The 17,853-nt window shown below is 45.5% G+C and overlaps 1 protein-coding gene across 1 annotated transcript; it reads right to left on the bottom strand.

Annotated features, from left to right (window-relative positions):
- Nucleotides 1–427: 427 nt before the first annotated feature.
- Nucleotides 428–17,163, bottom strand: clic4 (chloride intracellular channel 4). Its single transcript, XM_068721579.1, has 6 exons — nt 16,730–17,163; nt 6,429–6,538; nt 4,423–4,548; nt 3,744–3,850; nt 2,608–2,789; nt 428–2,169 (listed from the first exon to the last, which is right to left on the bottom strand). Exons 1-6 carry the CDS (start codon nt 16,796–16,798, stop codon nt 2,005–2,007), a joined length of 759 nt encoding a protein of 252 aa, XP_068577680.1. The 5' UTR covers nt 16,799–17,163; the 3' UTR covers nt 428–2,004.
- Between the last annotated feature and the right edge of the window lie 690 nt (nt 17,164–17,853).

The raw sequence follows: 17,853 nt of genomic DNA on the forward strand, positions 1-17,853 counted from the left end.
CCATTTTCATAATTGGTCCTAAAGCTGGTAAAAACCTGATTTGTGACAGTGAAACAGGTGCAATATGCCTTTTTTTCCCCTCACTGAAGACATTTTGACCATGAATAATATAACAATTGAGGCCTGAAGGGCTAGAAGATACGGTTAAAAGTTTTGGAAACAAGTTGTCAAAGTGTTGTTTTCACGGTCAAGAAAGGACCTTCAAGCTCAACTATACAGAAGTTAAAGACTAGAGATAGAAGGCTGCTTACAACATACATGATGACTCAGCTCAAAGTAGCCTAGTTTTCACCACTATACGCCGTTAGGTCTTTGTTATGGGATAAGAACAGTAATCTAAAAACATGGAGGCCTTAAATACAATCGAGGACCAAAGGCAACCCAATCACTGGAAGTAAAAGACAAGACCGCCAAAACAACACAAGAGTCAGAGTGCCATTATGTTTATTTAAATTCAGTCAATATTGTTAAAAAAAAAAGCCATGTTATAGCTTGGATACTTTCTTCGTACAACAGCACAACTGCTGTAATGAAATGATCTCTGAAAAACCGTCCTGCAAAACATCCGCAGAGAGAAAAACAAGTAAGGCAAATAGGAGTACGGTTTATCTAGATTTAAAATCAAAGCAGGCCAGAAAGTAGCCCGTATTCCTCAAAAGTCACATGAAATGTATAAAATTTACACATTGAATTCCGAGCAATCAAAACAAATATTTACAATTCCTTTTTTTTTTTTTAAATCAAATTTGTTTCATAACAAATGTCTGAAAAAAATAATATATATATATATATATGGCAAACGGGAGAAAACTGGTTTTGCTTAGTCCGCACTAAAGCACTTAAGGAGCTACTGTATCACAACATAGACTCACTACCACAGAGAGACGTCTGCACAGTGAAGAGGAAGGTCTTCGTTCTTCACTCCTCTCCTACGGTCCTTTAGTCATAAATATATTCCGTGTACCCTGGTGCCTGACTGCACATGGTGTCCTTCATTCTGTATGCTATGGAGTGGGGAAACAGTGAGTGCGTGGTTTCTTTTTTTTGTTTTGTTTACATAGCCGGAGTCATCCTATCCACAGTGAGATCAGTATTTCTTTTTTTGGTTCTGCCACGTGTGATCTAAACCGCACGACCCAAAGACTTTCCTTCGTGCTTTCACGAGAGAAGAAAAGAGTCGGACAGTTTCGCTGTGGCGACGGGACAGAAAGGCCGCAGACATCTACACGACCTTCAAAATCTGTGCGCTACATACGGTTGGATATTTCAGATCAGAGTCGTTACTTCTGCAGCGGCTACCGGAAACTTCCCTTACAATTCTGCTGAGCTGAGCTACTAGAGACAATGAGGAAATCAGAGCTGGAATGACAGGTAGCTTTAACTGCTGTTACAATTGTTTCGATTTATCTTAAGCGGCTCGACATTAAAATGAAGCATTTCTCACAAGATACGTCGACCAAATCACGTTTGGATCAGCTTTGGCTTCAACACTGTTTACAATGCCTCTTAATACGCCTAAAGCTCGGTGTTCCATTTAAAGAAATGCTAGAAAAGAGCGATTCAATATTAAACAGACAATGGAAGAAAAAAGACAAATCAGCAACAGCTTGTGACCTTGACCCCTGCACTTATCAGGGAGTGTCTGACGAGGCTCCTAACATTGATAAGCACTGATACACACGTCTGGCTGCTGCTTCCCCGCCTCACAACACTCACAACAAAAGGAAATAAATGACGAATAAAGGTGGAACAACGGGGACCTTTTTGCTGAATCAACTAAAATTGGAGGTCTTCGTAAAAAAAAATAATAATAATAATAATAAGAGGAAAAAAAAAAAAATGATTGAGAAGGGTTCATGCATTTTGGGGGTCGCTCTAGATGAGGAGAGAAGGAAAAGAAGTCCAGAGTTTATTTTTTTTCGTTCTCGTGAAAGAGCACATCAGTCTCGGTGAAGCAGGAGTGTGGCGAGAGGTGTGGGGGGGGTGACGGGGTGAGGGAGGAGCTTATTTGACCAGCCTCTTGGCTACGTCTCCGTAAGCTATCTCGATCTCTTTGTCACTGGGGCAGGTGTTGGTGAACTCCTCGCGCGTGTAGGCGATGTTCAGGTACTTCCAGATGGCCGTCATCTCTTTGGGGATGTCAAAGCCTCTGTACTTCTTGGCCACCACCTGGAGACAAAAAGGATCAGAAGTTAGAGACGCGTCACAGAGTGAGCAACGAATTCTGTTAGAAACCTCAAGAGCACCAGAGAAAGAAGACCAGTCGGTCCTTGTGAAGCACCGTGACGCAAAAAAAAATCTGTCAAGAAATTAACCTTCTTTAATAGTTGGAGGAATTTAGAAAACAACAATGGAACAGTCTTGTGAGCAATGAATCACTTAATTCCCCCACAATGCACCACTGTATTAAAGCTGACACTATTAGTTGATCACCAGTAACAACTTGATCTTGATCGATCGATATCTCACTGACCCTTCTTTTGTTTTGTTGGTGGGAGAAGTCCCGCCTTTATTATTCTTATCGTTTCAGGGAGTTTGGTGACCCCGTGCCCTTTGGAGACCCTGCATGAACATACAGATGAGTTTTAAAAACACTCCCTGGCTCACCTTGACTATATGCAGCTTGGGCAGCAGGTTACAGTCAGCCAGGGTCATCTCGTCACCGTCCAGGAACTTGCGTTCGGAGACCTTGACGTCCTCGATGCTGTTGTGGTCGATCTCGTCGGGCAGCGGTGAGCGGAGATACTCGTCCAGCTTCTGCAGCGTCTTCAGGAGGCCGCGCTCCAGACCTGCAAGAAGACGCAATAATTAAATTATGTACATGTATAGGGTATGAGCAAATAATCTTTAAGCAGTGTTAAATTATCCAGGTTTTTCCTGAGGCTTCCATATGCTATCTGACCACATGGGGGCAGCATTTCATCAAGAGACGAGCCCTTGTGTGCATGTACACTGTGTACATTATAAAAGCATAAAAACACACAAGTCATAGGCACCTACAATAATGTGCTGCTGTAACACATTTTATTCAAAGCTTATTACACACAGCTCACATTTCAATGGATTGCATTTCATTGCACAGGTGTTACACTTTGTCCTCCTCAACCTACCTCCATCCATCTAGGGATCATTCATTAAACAATTTGTTCTATTGTTGTGAAATATGACATGAATGTTGGAGCAAGTCGTGCACCAGCAGACCCGACCTGTTGCGTTGGAGAGCACTTATCATTGAACCATGAGATTCAGCCTCAAACTACTGTTGACACAGCCTTGGTTTTCACATCCAGCTCACCATGGTTCAATATTTTCCCAGGGTGGAGAGCAGACGACTAAAAACACGATACAGAATCTTGGTATTTTGTGAATACCACTAATGCCACAGAATCTACGAGACAATAGACTACATATTTTTTTCCAATAATCTTATCTGTCATGTTTGTGACAGCGGGGGTCCGGGATGCAGGAGGGATGAGATTGTGGGCACTAGTCAGGTCAGCTGCTCTGCGGTTTTCCAGAGCGCTCCAGTAGGTGAGACGGAGAGCGCGAGGACAAGAGGAACAAAAGCTCTGTGTTCCTGTGTGAGGAACCAATCAGGGCAGGGCTACCAATGTCGCCTAGCAACCAGAGAGCTCTCCCAACATAACTGGAAGGTTTCTGGATCAATGCTCGTAACCAGTGTACCCAATCAAGTGTGTGTGTGTGTGTGTGTGTGTGTCACATACTTGTGACAGGCAACTTACCCTCGTTTGCATCTGGTTTCGAGTTCTTAATGAACGCTGAAAACTTGGCGAAGATGTCCATACCAGTTGTGTTTGACTCTGGGTGCCTTGCACCAAGCTTGATGTACCTGCACACAAGCAAGTAAATACACACACACACACACACACACACACACACACACACACACACACACACACACACACACACACACACACACACACACACACACACACACACACACACACACACACACACACACACACGTAAAGGATAATTCCAGTAATGTTCTTTATTTTACTTACTGTAAACAAACCCCATTTAAAAAATAAAAAAGGACAATTTTTTCACAGATGAAAATAGCTCTCAGCACATGCAATTACTCCTATATAATTATTATAATTATATAATAATTCTAAAAACTACAGGGCCCAGCTGTTTTAGGCTAATTATCCAGCTTTTTTTTTTAAATGCAAGTATACATTTGTGACCCATTTTAAGTCAGAAAGAATGAGAAGTTGGGTGGCAATAATAAAATGATAGAACACTGCAAGCCTTATGCCTTAAGTAAAACATTTGAGTCGTAATAAATCCATATAAGGCCTCTACCGCTCATCACATGCTGACAGAGCGTTTAAAATAACAGCGCGCCCATGACGGCAGTACGTCAAAGCGTTGCCACGGCGATGAGAAAGCGCTTACTTGGGTGGAGAGAGGACGTCCTCGAGGAACTCCTCGATCTTGTTGACGTCGGTTTTGACCTCTCCGTTGAAGGTGATGAAGGGGGGGTGCGTGCCCGGGGCCAGGTTCTGGAGGTCTGCTGGCTTCCTGGAAGAGACGTCAAAGCCACACAGCCAATTTAAAAACACATGTTTATAAAGCATGTGGATCTAATAGTAAAAGTAGTGATCATTCCCATGTATAAAACATAAGTGGTCGTGTGTGTGCTCCTGTATCTCGGTGAGTGTGTGTCTTTCTCTCTGCAGCCTTGAAACCAGCACATTTTGTACCAGATGTCTCTGGCAGGCAGATGACACCGACACACGCACACGCGCACGCACGCACACACACACACACACACACACACACACACACACACACACACACGAGCATGTGTTGAATGAGCAGCGTGAACACAACTGAAGCTTAAATCCCTCCAGCATAAAGACAACATAACACTCGGCCGTGTCTGTTAGAGACAAACAGATTTGGGGTTAGCCAGCATGGATCCTCTTTGATCTCATGTAACTATAGAGACTTTTCAAAGTGGGCCAGTTTTTTGTTTATGACGACGATCTCAACGGTGGCTGAGCTTTGGGAAAAGCCATCCGAGGTCATCAAAAATAGGGAAATGACTTTGACTCTTTGGCATGCGGAGGGGAAGTGGCACCCGTTGATATCACTCATTGGGCAACAAACTGCCTTGAGATTCACAGGCTTTCATCCCAAAAACAAATATTAACAGGACTGCCTTGAGAAGACATAAACTCAGGGACGATGGAACATTTCGCCTTATGGCAGCGACATGTGACAGTCATGTCCTTCTACAGGAGTAACCACGTGCACCGCTGTCCTATATAAATACAACAATAAAAGAGCCATAAATATGGCAAACACACACCTTCTTTTACACAGGCGCTTTATGTTTACTCAAGGTTACAGACACGACACAGCAGGGACAAGGCAAAGCCTGGATCACTTGTTCCTCTGGAGAGAAATAAAAAATAAAGTAGACACGCCGGCTGAACAAAAAAGTTAGTTTGAGGAGTGAAGGGGAACAGACTGTGCTAAGTAGGAGGACATTCAACATTGGATATCAGCCAGCTCTGTTTTATGTTACTCTCCATTAGGGAAAATATATGCAAACATAGCCAAACCTATGAGCTCGTCTTGAACGGGCAGGCATGTATGAAGACCAAATGTCTAGTCAAATGGACACTGCTTTCCTTCTTTTAGCTGTACAAAAGAGACCCGGTATTTATCAAGTACATCTCTGTTCTGTTTTGCCAGGAAGCAGTTGTCTCCGTGTCCCAGAGGAGGAGACGCTCGGCGAGGAACCAGCTGTCACACGGACGAGGCAGGCTTTGGAACGAGATGACAGAAATCTTGAATCTCTGAGTCAAAAAGGCACGTGACGAAGAAAGACCATATAAAAGCAGACGGCCATCTTGACCACGTCTGAAAAATAATCCGGCACTTGCCTGTCCTGCTTTAGCAAGTGGAAAAACATTTAGATGAATCACACACACACACAGACGCATAGCGGGTTTGGTAAAGAGCCTCTGGTACTGGCATTCGCATGTGGAAGCCAATCTCTAGCGGTCGGAATTACAGAGGAATTACGTTTTGTGATGTCTGTAGGACAAAAAATAACCCCCCAAAATCTAGACAGGAAGCGAGTGGAGAAAGAACCTTAAATAGCCTCTCCAGAGTCAGTATGTTTATTTTCCTCTAATTTCCCCCCGGCCTGAGAAAGGGTCATGGGAAAACCAAATAAGCAGTGGGGATGAAGCGAGCGTGTCAGAGGTAGGGCTGGATCAAGGCGTTACGGAGCCGCTAAGGCCTTTGAGGAAACACCCAGATAAAAGATGTAGGACGCTATCAAAGAGGAGGAGCTTTTCTTTTTTTTTAAATTATTATCCTGGTCGCACAGCCAATGACAGGAGGACAAACTGCAGAAGAGGAAGATAAGGAAGATGAGGACTCACCTCTTGAGGTCCACCGTGGTGACGTTGAAGACGACTCCTTTAAGCCACAGGATCATGAAGAGTCTCTGGGAGAAGGGGCAGTTCCCGATGCTCTCGCCATCACTTCCCGCCTTTCACAAACACACAGACAGAAAGTAAGTTAGAACGGGAATAGATTAACTATCAGCACTATATTGCAGGCACTGTTCCGGACGACTGGAAGGCACCAGTTTTTATCTTACGGGGTATGCAATTATTGCAAGCATAAAACGCAAGATAGCAGACAACGACCTTAAAAAACATCTGCAGTAGGTTTCTACCACCGACAATCTTGATAGAAACCGCATCTCTGTTGCACAACCTTTACAGCCCGGGGCGTTTTACCCGTTTCAGACAATGACTCCTTCATACACATTACTGGCTGCCCTCGAAAAGACTCTAAGTAGGATGGAAAGCGTGGAGAGAGTAAACCCTCCTTGTTTTAAATACTTCAGCACAAGTTGTGCAAAACTACTGTCCACAAGTAAGAGGACACCTCTGGAGTGATTAAGACTGCGACCGACTCTTGTTTCCTCTTTTCGCTAGACTGCACAAACACAAGGCCCGAGCAGCTGGGAATGGCACCGACGGAAGTGGCGCGCGTCCTCCAAATTACTCTGGTTTCGAGGAAGAGATTTCAAAACATTGGAAACACAACATGCAAGTTTTCTGATGAGGAAAAAAAAGCAACAACAGCGGTGATTTCGGTCTCGCTATCGCACTCACAGCAGTTAACAGGGAGGCTATACGGGAGGGTGCTGCAAACAGAGACATCTCCGGTCGTCCCAACAATCTCTTTGTAGCGGGCACTCCAACTCCCTAAATGATCCCTCCCTTTGCTCAACTCACAGCCATGTAAGAGCAGCGTGTAGCAGAGGACAGATATGGTTTGGATTCTACATCAGAGGGACGAATTAAGCGTTTCATTTGTCTCACTAAGCTTTGCACGGTATCTTAATGAAATCTGCTAAAGCTGCCTGGTGCACAATAATGTCCGCTCCAAGAACACCCATTTCATTTTATAGTTCACCCACACAATGGCAAAAAAAAATAAGAGAAATCACTGCGAGACTGAAATCAGTCATTTGCCGCTTTTCATTAACAAATAATACACCCGACATGCCACAACCTCCATGATAGACTGCACAGAGCTACGTGGCTGTCAAGGTATGCCATTGTCCAGGCCAATAAAGAAGGCACCTTATTCATCTATTCACAAGGACAAGCATGGAGGTTATTCAAGTATCGGTGCTCTGGAATGCAGCTCTCCATTCAGCGTGTTACTGTAGCAGAGCTTCTGCCAAACGGCTGAATATCGCTGCGTTTTTTTTTGTCCTCAGTCACTCCTCACTCCCTTCTGCATCTGTCCTGCAGAGGCGACATGCAAAGTAAGACTATACGAGTAATGCAAAGGAGGTACACAAATCAACTGTGTTTTCACACAGACTTGCAAAGAGCACTAAAAGAAAAAAAAAGAAAGATTCAAATCAGTTTGAGCTGGACCATTATCTGAACAGAATATATTTGTTTAATATCAGAGATGCAGATTCAATGGTGGACTTTGTTCTGGAGTGTTCGGTGAGTCCAGCAGCTCCTTGCTGGTGCGGACAGGCTGGCTGCTGTTGTCCTCTGTGTGACGCCCAGTGGGACGGCTCTGTTTGATCTGCCTTCTGGCTCCCATTGTACTGTCCTCTCGCTCTCCCCAACCCCTTCTGAATTCAATATGTGAAAAGCTTGGATTAGATCACTGCCTTTGTTCAGCAAATGAAAGCCCCCCCCCCCCCCCACCGTTCACCTTATATGATTCAATTCTAAAATAAAGCTTCGGCCATGAAGTGTCGGGGGGTATCATGGTTCATGGCTATCACAACACAAGACTGGCATTAGCTGATCCTTAGCGGATCAGATAGACATCAATGGGATGATTCCTCCCATTTTTCCCCGACAGCGCTGCACCTACAGAGAGCCATTCAGTGCTGGATCGAGGGTGGCGACGCAGCGCAGCGACTGTTCCCATGGCGATGAACAGACACATGTGGGGGGAAGGGGGTTACCAGCTCACAGGTGAGCTCCCCCTTTCTGCAGGGACAAAAATTCAAACCACACGACGCCATGTCATTTGAAAATCAAAAGCCGTTCCCTGTACTTCAACGTAATGACAGTTCTGCTTCTCAAGTGGCCGAGAAGAAAAGGCCGCAGCAGCAGCTGAGGAAGACATTTCAATCTTTGCTTTCTCTCTCTCTGCGGCGCCCCTACCCTCCGGAGTCTGCAGCGGAGCAGACTGCGGCTCTCTGCCAAAAGACACCGACGGCAGGGATCTGCTGCAGAGAGAGAGGGACGGACAAGGTAGAGAGAGACCTATTAGAGCAAATAGGAAGGAAAGGAGGTATCGCAGACATGAAGGGGAGCAGGCGGTAATAGATGCTTTAAGTGGGAGGAAGAGAAAAGACAGCAAGCTAGTGGCTGTGTGCTTCTTTGGCACGCTGTTCGTTTCCTCCTCTTCCCCTTATCCTGGGCCTCTCAGTGGAGTCAGGGAGGGACGGCGGTGTGGGTGGAGGGGGGGGGAACTATTCCAGAAATGTCCTGTTACTCCCACCGAAGAGGGTGCGTTGTTTAGTTTACGTGATGACGCTGTCGGAGCTCCACTGCCTAGTTAGGGACTCAAGTGAGGTGGAGGTCAGCAATAATTGTGCTGAATAACGTTTCAAAGAAGCACCGTAGAGGATGAAAATCAAAACAACATTCTGACATGAAGCCCATGGCTCACAAACGAGTGTGAAGGACAACCCTCCAAGCATTGCTCTCCTCCACCCTACTAACACTTTCCAGAGGGCCACTATTACAGTGTGACATTCAACCTTCAGCAACAACACAAAGCCCTGACTGTTTGTACAGTTCTATGTCCGTCATCGTCAGTTAGCAAGGGGGGGGGGGGCACCCCATTAAAAATAAACACTTATAATTTCGACCCTTATAAGGTAAAACATGTCAGTTGAAAAAGTTCCCCTTCCTCCCCGAGAAGTAAAGCAGTAGTTTGATTAAAAATACAAGCAGCATTGACGGGAAGACTTTTCTGTGGTTTTTTTGGTCAAGAATGACTCACATCTTGCAGACGGTTACACCATCTTTCACAGAGATTTGTACAGTGATTTCCTCCGATGTGAAGCGGTTATAACAACGTCTGGGGCACAGAAGCAGCAGCTGCCTACTGCCAACAGACGCTCAAGCTTTATTTAGGCTCAATGGAGGGACCGTGAGTCAACCACACACACACACACACACACACACACACACACACACACACACACACACACACACACACACACACACACACACACACACACACACACACACACACACACACACACAACTGGGCAGCTGTGTGTGTGTGTGAGTCATGCTCAAGTCGGATGTTATCTAGGAGGTTGTGTCCAGGACGACGTGATCCCGCAACGGAACAATGAGACCTCAGTCAGCAAGGGGGACATGCAGTGTCTTTAAAAACACTTTTTCTTTACACACACACACACACACACACACACACACACACACACACACACACACACACACACACACACACACACACACACACACACACACACACACACACACACAGTTTTCACTACCTCTTTGTCATTTCCCCTATAACTATGCTCATGTAGCCACTGAAGCAGTGACCAACTTCTCGGGGTTAAAAGAGACCTTAACTAACTCGCTTGAACATCATGTGACCATGTACGCACTTGAAGGTATGTGCACTTTAAACAGGCACAAAAAGGCATCCTCTACACAAGTCAAGTCCTATAAACTTTTACGAGCCGGCTTCTATAAAAACGCAAGAGCTGTTCAACTCAACCTCGACCTCATATTTCTACCGAGATATCTAGTCACAAGCTCCTCCTATATTTATGGAAGACAGAAGTTTCCATTTCCTAGACTGACGATGCAGGACCACATTGGATCCTGTTCGGGCTGGGCACGGCCCTCCTCCCAGTCTCTGCTCACAGCCTAATTTTAGTAACATGGCTGCCCCGCCTTCCCCTCCCCAACACACTTCATGTTCTAAATTGGGTGGGCTGCTCAGCAAGTTCAAGCCACACTTTGACCGAAAAAGGAATTGACGATATAACAAGTGCTCCAGCTTTCCTCCTCCTCCTGCTGCTGCTGCTGCTGCTCTGACACGCAGCAGGAATGTCCGTTTGAGAGTGGGCAGCCATGGTAATGTCATAGCAACGCCTCTCCCTGTTTGCTGGACAAGTATACAGTGTGGCGCTGGAGTCAGGACTGTGAATTCCCCGAGCAGTGGAACCCAGAGCAGGCCGCTTCAGAAAGGGTTTCTCTATCCACGGTGGTCTGAAGACATTCTAAACTTTTTCTCATATGTCCCACTCCAAAAGGCAGGTCAGAGGTCAAGGCCCTACACCTGGAATGATTCGATGCGTTGCTCAAGGGCATGTCAGCAGGGTAGAGACTAGAACCCAGATCATCATCATGAATTACGGACTGTCTAAGCAATACACTACAGAGGTTTCGAAGGCCACAAACAATATTTTTAGATTCAAGCTGCCGACATATTTTCACCATTTAGACAAGTGTTCAGAATTTCAGGCTTCAGGAAAATGCAACCCGGCTAAAGATGATCTGTCTGAATAGGGCCGGGTATAGAGCCACATGGCAGATGAATTGGTGAAAAACAAAATGAATGGTAACTATTCAATCAATTACTCGTTCTTCAAGCATAAATGCCATCTATTCTCTGGCTGCAGGGTTAACCGGCCTACGTCAGCGTCTCCCAACCTGGAGCTCAAGAACAACCTCCAGTAGGTCACAGAATAAATCTGAGAGGTTCATGACATCCTTACTGGCAAAGGAAACAAAAAGAGAATATTCTGCTCCAATCTGCTTTGTTGTGAGATAGTTTTACCTTTTTGGCTCTCAGAAATGCACTGAAATAAGACAATCTGAGAAGTTTAGGAGGTCAAAACATGTAATTAAAGGACAACAACAAGAGTATGAATTCAACCAGGCATCTAATGCCACCTTTTGGAACTAAACCGCTTGAAATACTCAGTCCTTTTGGCTGATTTTGACAATGACTAAAAAGGTCTTGAGGTCCCCTGACTGAATGACTAGGTCTGGGTCCTGAGAGCACGCTCAGAGAGATGAGTGTAGAGAGGAGTCAGTTCCTGCTGGAATATGGAAACGCCATCACATCCTTGGTGTGGCTCTGACTCAGGCTGACATCATTCAGTGGAAACCTCAAGATTTCCCGTCAGACACAGGCCTACTGTGCCGGAGCACAGGAGCGCCGTCTGAGAACCGCCGGGGTTCTGTGGAAAGTTGGAGACTGAAGCCTAAAAAGAGGTTTACTGCACAACTATGATGTTATAACCACTGATTTTATCCCCGGAGTAGAAGAGATAGGACAAACAGCAAGTTCAGGTTTCTCGAAGCAGAGGACGGGTGTTTGGTGAGCAGCGATTCAGATCCAGCATGACGGAAAAACAAACAGACGGCCATGTGGGAGATCAGCATGAACCAACAATCGCCCTCCCGCTGACTGTTGTTTCAAGTGTCGAACACAAACAGTGCTGCAGACGGAGGTCGGCACCAGCTCCAACTCTCCACCCACTTATGCACACCCGCTAACACAAAGAACCCCATACTTGTAACTTTAATCTCCTTGTTTTTCCTCACATTTGCATAGGAAATAACACGGAAAACTCGCCTCCACACGTCTATCAGGAAGCATCTAAAACTTCTCTGTACGGAGCCGAAATAGTTCCATTTTGAACCTAAACGAATCCTGTAACAATTCTCGTCTTGACAGCTGTGAACCAGCCCTTTGGCACCGACACAATGCCAGCATGCTGCTACCACACACACACACACACCAGATATGCATGGCAGCAGAAGCCTCCACAGCGGCCTCACAAACTGGCCTCATCGGTAATTCTGAGCAGACAGTGCGTCTCTCTCTCTCTCTGGCCACTCGCCAGTTGCGTCCACTCTGACCTGCAATTGATTTGCCTCTCTGTACCCGCCTGGGACGTACTAAAAGACAAAGAAAGCCTAGATGGATATTTGGGAAACTCCACTGTGCACCTTGGAGGATTGATGACGAGTCAGGAAAGATGGCCCTATCATCCAATCCTCCACGTTCAGGTGCTCCGCTTTAGGTTGTATACACTTCACATGGCTCTGCTATGAAGAACACAGCATGTGAAACACAAGCGGACGGGATCATGTTGAGTGTGATTGAGTTACATGTGTAACAGGCAGATTCTCCTCTTTTAAGGGGGTGCCACACACACACACACACACACACACACACACACACACACACACACACACACACACACACACACACACACACACACACACACACACACACACACACACACACACACACACACACACACCTCTTCTGACAGTGAAGATGATGTAACAGAGAGGTAGAGTCGGTCACTGCTCATTTTTCCTCTGCATCCTGATCTTGTAGGTAATGTTTGCATCGGTAACCTGTGCAGCCCTATTAGTTATCAAGTAAAACACACCAACCCATGAACCAACAAGACTCCCTGTTTGGATCAAATCTTCAAAGTCTCAGATCCATGTTGTTGTAGGGTGGCCTCACTTCCCGTCCTTGAGCTCATGGGAGAAATGCCTCATTAGCCGCCAGCTTCCTGGTCAGGCGGTACAAACGAGCTCTTCCTCATCATAACAGGGCGAACTAAGCTTTTCCTGAGGATATACCCGTACAACATGATTTCACATCACATTTTGAATTCAGACACAGCCAAGAACGATTTATTCTACGAACAAGAACATGAAATAAAACTTCTGAAAAGCTCCTCTTCAAACTGGTGTAATAATGACACGGCGCCGGATCGATCGGGCCTGCGTCCGGAGTCAGTTACAGTGAAGGAGCAGTGACGGGCCAGGTGCTGCAAAAGCAAAATCCACAGCTCAGAAACAACAGCAACAAGCCATTAATCTTTGTCCCCTAACTCATGATGCTGACTGCAGCATTGCTGCGTGCTCGGGGACAAATAAACTGCTCTATTGATTTCCTATTCCTGCAAAAGAAGCGGTTACTCAATTTCCAACAATACCACCGGAGCACAGCAACTGCTGAAAGGAGCGATTGTGTTTCTATAAAAGCAGCTCATCACAAGGCAGACCTCCGATTGTCACATGTGGCGACCGATGGCGCAATGTGACATGAGCAGCTCTTCCCGAGGCCTTTAGAAGAGAGACGGAACACTGTGCATTGAGCATTCAGTCCTTCTACAGAGTGTAGACTCTGTTACTCTGGCATGTTGGAGACTTCCATCTCCACGGTTCCCATGGAGTTGTCCTGAAGGACATACACAAAACACAGACGGTCTCTTGTGCCATCCAGACTTTAAAAAGCACTCCTCCAGCACGTTTACTGGCTCTGCTGCTATACTGCTGCCAAGAGCGTAGAAGTCTAGCGGCAGCAGAAGGTTTTTATAAGAGGGTGGTGTGATCTTGGCACACTTGAATACACAAGTAGAGCCTGACTGCTCCTCTCGACTCATCTATATTCTGTTCACCGACAAACAGCCAGCTCATATGCTGGCGGAGAATGACTCGCTTTGTAAAACATAACATAAACATACGTGTGATGATTTAATGATGGGAATTATGCACATCAACGACAGCAAATCTCCTTCAACATATTGTAGAAGTAATACAAGACAACCAGCAGACCAGGCAGCGCTGTAATCAACAGAGACGGATGGGATGGACCTCGCTTTACAAGAGGAAAATCTTCCAATACTATACCAATAATTTGACATCACTATATGCAGCTGCAGCCTTTCATTTGTTTCAGATGTCTTGTATCAGAGTAATGCATTTCCCCAACTATCACAGCACATAAATACATCAGATTCAGGGTCTCATATTACAGCTTCTACCATGTGATGTGTGGAAGTGCTGAGCGAAACAGACATGGGTGGACGCTCGGGAAGTCACCCTCTACAGCACACCGGCTACAAAACAATATCTAATCTGATGCACCTTGATGAGGTCAAGGGTCAATCCTCCCTCTTATAAATAAGGCATTATATATATATATATATATATATATATATATATATATATATATATATATATATATATATATATATATATATATATATATACACACACACACACACACATCACACTCATTTGCAACTGGGTGCAATATAAACTGGCAATGGCAAACTTCACGTCCACGCCCTCAAAAGATGAGCACAGTGCAAAGTGTTCCCATAGCGACGACGTGACAACTGTAGCTGTAAACACTACAGGTGGAAAAGTTGCAAGATCATCAAAAGTATCTCTGAACTGGGACAGTCAGCTACTTTAACGAGTAAACACCGTGTACAGACAGTGGCAACTCGTGTCCTCGAAGCATGATTAGTCAGCTTTGATATGTGGCGGCGCCCCAACAGATCTGACACTTGCGTGTGTCTAGAGCGCACACAGTTCGTTATCAGCTCCTCCCAGAGGACCGGCTCGCAGCAGTGTGCCTATGGCAACCTGCGTACCCCCGCCATTGTCTCCCATGATCGTGTTTAATGCAGCGCAGCAAGAACAACGGCCTCAATAATAGATGTGGACATGTCAGACGCCAGCACAACGAGACATAACGTAAGGGGGGATAGAGATGAAAAGACCATCTCTCTCTCTCTCTCACACACACACACACACACACACACACACACACACACACACACACACACACACACACACACACACACACACACATCAAGGAAACATGCAATGGAAGACGACGTCTGTGTGAAGAGTTGGCCACATGTGTAGAGGTAGTTAAAAGAAATGGTGCTGCCAGCCAGTTTGTTTCCATTTGTTCTGCTGCTACACCGTGGGGCCTGCTGCTCAGCCTCATCAAGGCCTCACAACAAAGGCTTCTCCTTTAACAACTCAAGGAGGACAGAGGGGGTTTTTCAGTATCTCTTCTGAATCTGAGAACTTTTAACAGGCCTGAGCTAACCGAGTACCAGCTCATCTATAGCATTTAACAAATGCCTTTTCTTTTTGCCCCAGGGCTACACGCTTCCACCGTCATCATTACTATTGAGAGCTCGCTCTTCTTGTCAGTGACCACCCACTGCACCATCACCCCCGCGCCCTCTCCCAGTCAGGACCCCACAACTCCCTCCCTTCTCCCACTCCCCCCCCCCTGTCCCCAGCTCCCCCTTTTTTCTTCCCTCTGCCATTTTCCCGCCCTGCAAAGCAGCAGGCTGAAGAAAGAAAAACAGCCATTCACAGCCCCTCCACCATCACCACCGTCACTGCTGAGGCCCAGAACGTTCGATACAGTTTTAGGGAAGGCAGTGCCTGTTGATTGGGTGTCATAAAAAAAATTATTGTTATCTGAAGACAAGCCCATCAAGATAATCTATCATCATGTCTAAATGTGATGAATTATGCTTCCCAGAAGGAAACACTCAGTTATAAATATATGACGTTAAATAACAACCGGTGTCAAAAATAGCACTGAGGACACACAGCTGCAACATACAGTAACAATGGCCCACAATTCTCTAACATGCTCTCACCACACAAGTGTGAAGACAACTTGGAAAACTGTGCAGAGCAACAGCATAACAAAACTAATCTGTTTAAAAAAAAAAATCTTTGACGGTAGACTTGAGTGATGATGACAAGGTGACCTGAGACCCAACTAAACGTTCAAATGGCTGGTTCGAGTCCACCCCGGTGTCCACGGAGGGCTCGATAGAAACAATGTTTCTATCATTCTGAGAAGCGTTACATTGTATCAACCACGAAAATGTAACCGCAGCAAGCGCGCACAAGTTACAGTGGTGAGTCTGCTCTTATGGTCCACTACTGCTCGGCTTTTGTTAACGAATTAGCGGCCAGTGTTCAGCGTGGCAGGCTCCTCTCGATGGGAGAGGGAAGCTGCATCCGCCCTGCGCGTGACGCTGCAGGCTCCACATGGCCACAGTGGAAAAATAGATGTATGGATCTAAAACTTAAAAAAATAAAATAATAATAACTTAAAGCGACATACAATCTTCTTGTGGCGTTTATATCGGCAAACCCCGTGAGTGAAACACCAACGTAAAGCTAGCTAAAATGGTTTTAGCTAAACAAAAAAAACCTAGTTTGTAGAAAGAATAGCGAATGGCAGGAATAAGCATTCATCACCACAACACATTAAAGTTACTCAAAATTAAATAAAAAAAACTTCTCGCGTGCGACTTGTGCCGCAGTCTTACCTTCACGAACAGCTCGATAACGGGCTCGTTGTCCGCCTTTACTCCGTTCTGCGGTACAGACAGCGACATTGCGGCTGCTACTTTTTGAAGTTTTGCTTACAAAGATGAGGGCTTTTTTCTTGCTACCACGCCCGACTTAGCTCGGTCCTCTTCTCCACCTCTCTTCTTTTTCTTTCTCCCCGCACTGAAGCCCAGTCGGCGCTTTTTCTTTCTCCCCAATAGGAGGAACCCGGTGCTGGAAGCACAACGGTCTAATTAATGAAAGCGGACAAGGAGGCAGCGGTGTCTGCCAGAGGCGATTTGTTTCAACGTCGCTGTGAACTTCAACCAAAGCTCAGCTACAAGCGCATCGTGTTGAACCGCGACGCTCTTTACGCTGGTTGAGTAGTGATGATTCGGACGGCCGGGAAGAAGCAACGGGAATATTTAAAGCAGTGATGTCATCTGAGACGCGCACACACACACAAATGTGGGAGGGTCTGAGGAGAGGAGTCTCCTTGCTGGGAGGAAGGAGGACGTGAGGAGGACGTGAGGAGGATGCACCAGAGCCACTCGGCGGCTGAAGACACACTGCGCTCCTGGGTGCGGTTATATCCTGCTTTTTGTCATGAAATAAAAACAGTTTTTTCATTCAGTTATTTCACTATTCATAATTTTCAAAAACTGACACCTTTCTTTGTTTTTCTCCTAAATTATTTTTTGCGCCTCCATTTACTGTTTTTGCAAATAAACTCATGCAGCTTTCTCACTAATCTGCATGCATTTCCCCAAATTATTACATAGTTAATATAAAATACATTGCGTTTCGTTTTGCCACAATGTTACTCACTATTTATTAAAAATAACATCTGTGTTCAGAGATTGTGTTCTGCATACCTTGGTTGTAACGAGTGGTTATTTGAGTTACTATTGCCTTTCTATCATCACCTCTGCCAATTCTCCTCTAACAAGGCATTTTCCTCCACACAACTGGCGCTCACTGGATATTTTCTCTTTTTCGGACCATTCTCCGTAAACCCTAGAGACGGTTGTGCGTGAAAATCCCAGTAGCTCAGCAATTTTTGAAATACAGGTCCACTTTTAAATATGCTGCATCATGAAGTGTAGTGGTAGGTTTTGAATTT

This window comes from Cebidichthys violaceus, unplaced genomic scaffold (genome assembly GCF_023349555.1).
Source record: "Cebidichthys violaceus isolate CVI_PGR_0920_01 unplaced genomic scaffold, fCebVio1.0.p SCAF_28, whole genome shotgun sequence".
Taxonomy (NCBI): domain Eukaryota; kingdom Metazoa; phylum Chordata; class Actinopteri; order Perciformes; family Stichaeidae; genus Cebidichthys; species Cebidichthys violaceus.

Excerpts from the sequence above, each read along its gene's own strand:
- clic4 (XM_068721579.1), bottom strand. The coding sequence starts at position 16,798 with ATGTCGCTGTCTGTACCGCAGAACGGAGTAAAGGCGGACAACGAGCCC. Across the intron at positions 2,790-3,743 it reads GAAACCAGATGCAAACGAGG|GTCTGGAGCGCGGCCTCCTG; the intron begins GTAAGTTGCCTG and ends GTCTTCTTGCAG. Across the intron at positions 2,170-2,607 it reads CCAAGCTGCATATAGTCAAG|GTGGTGGCCAAGAAGTACAG; the intron begins GTGAGCCAGGGA and ends TTTTGTCTCCAG.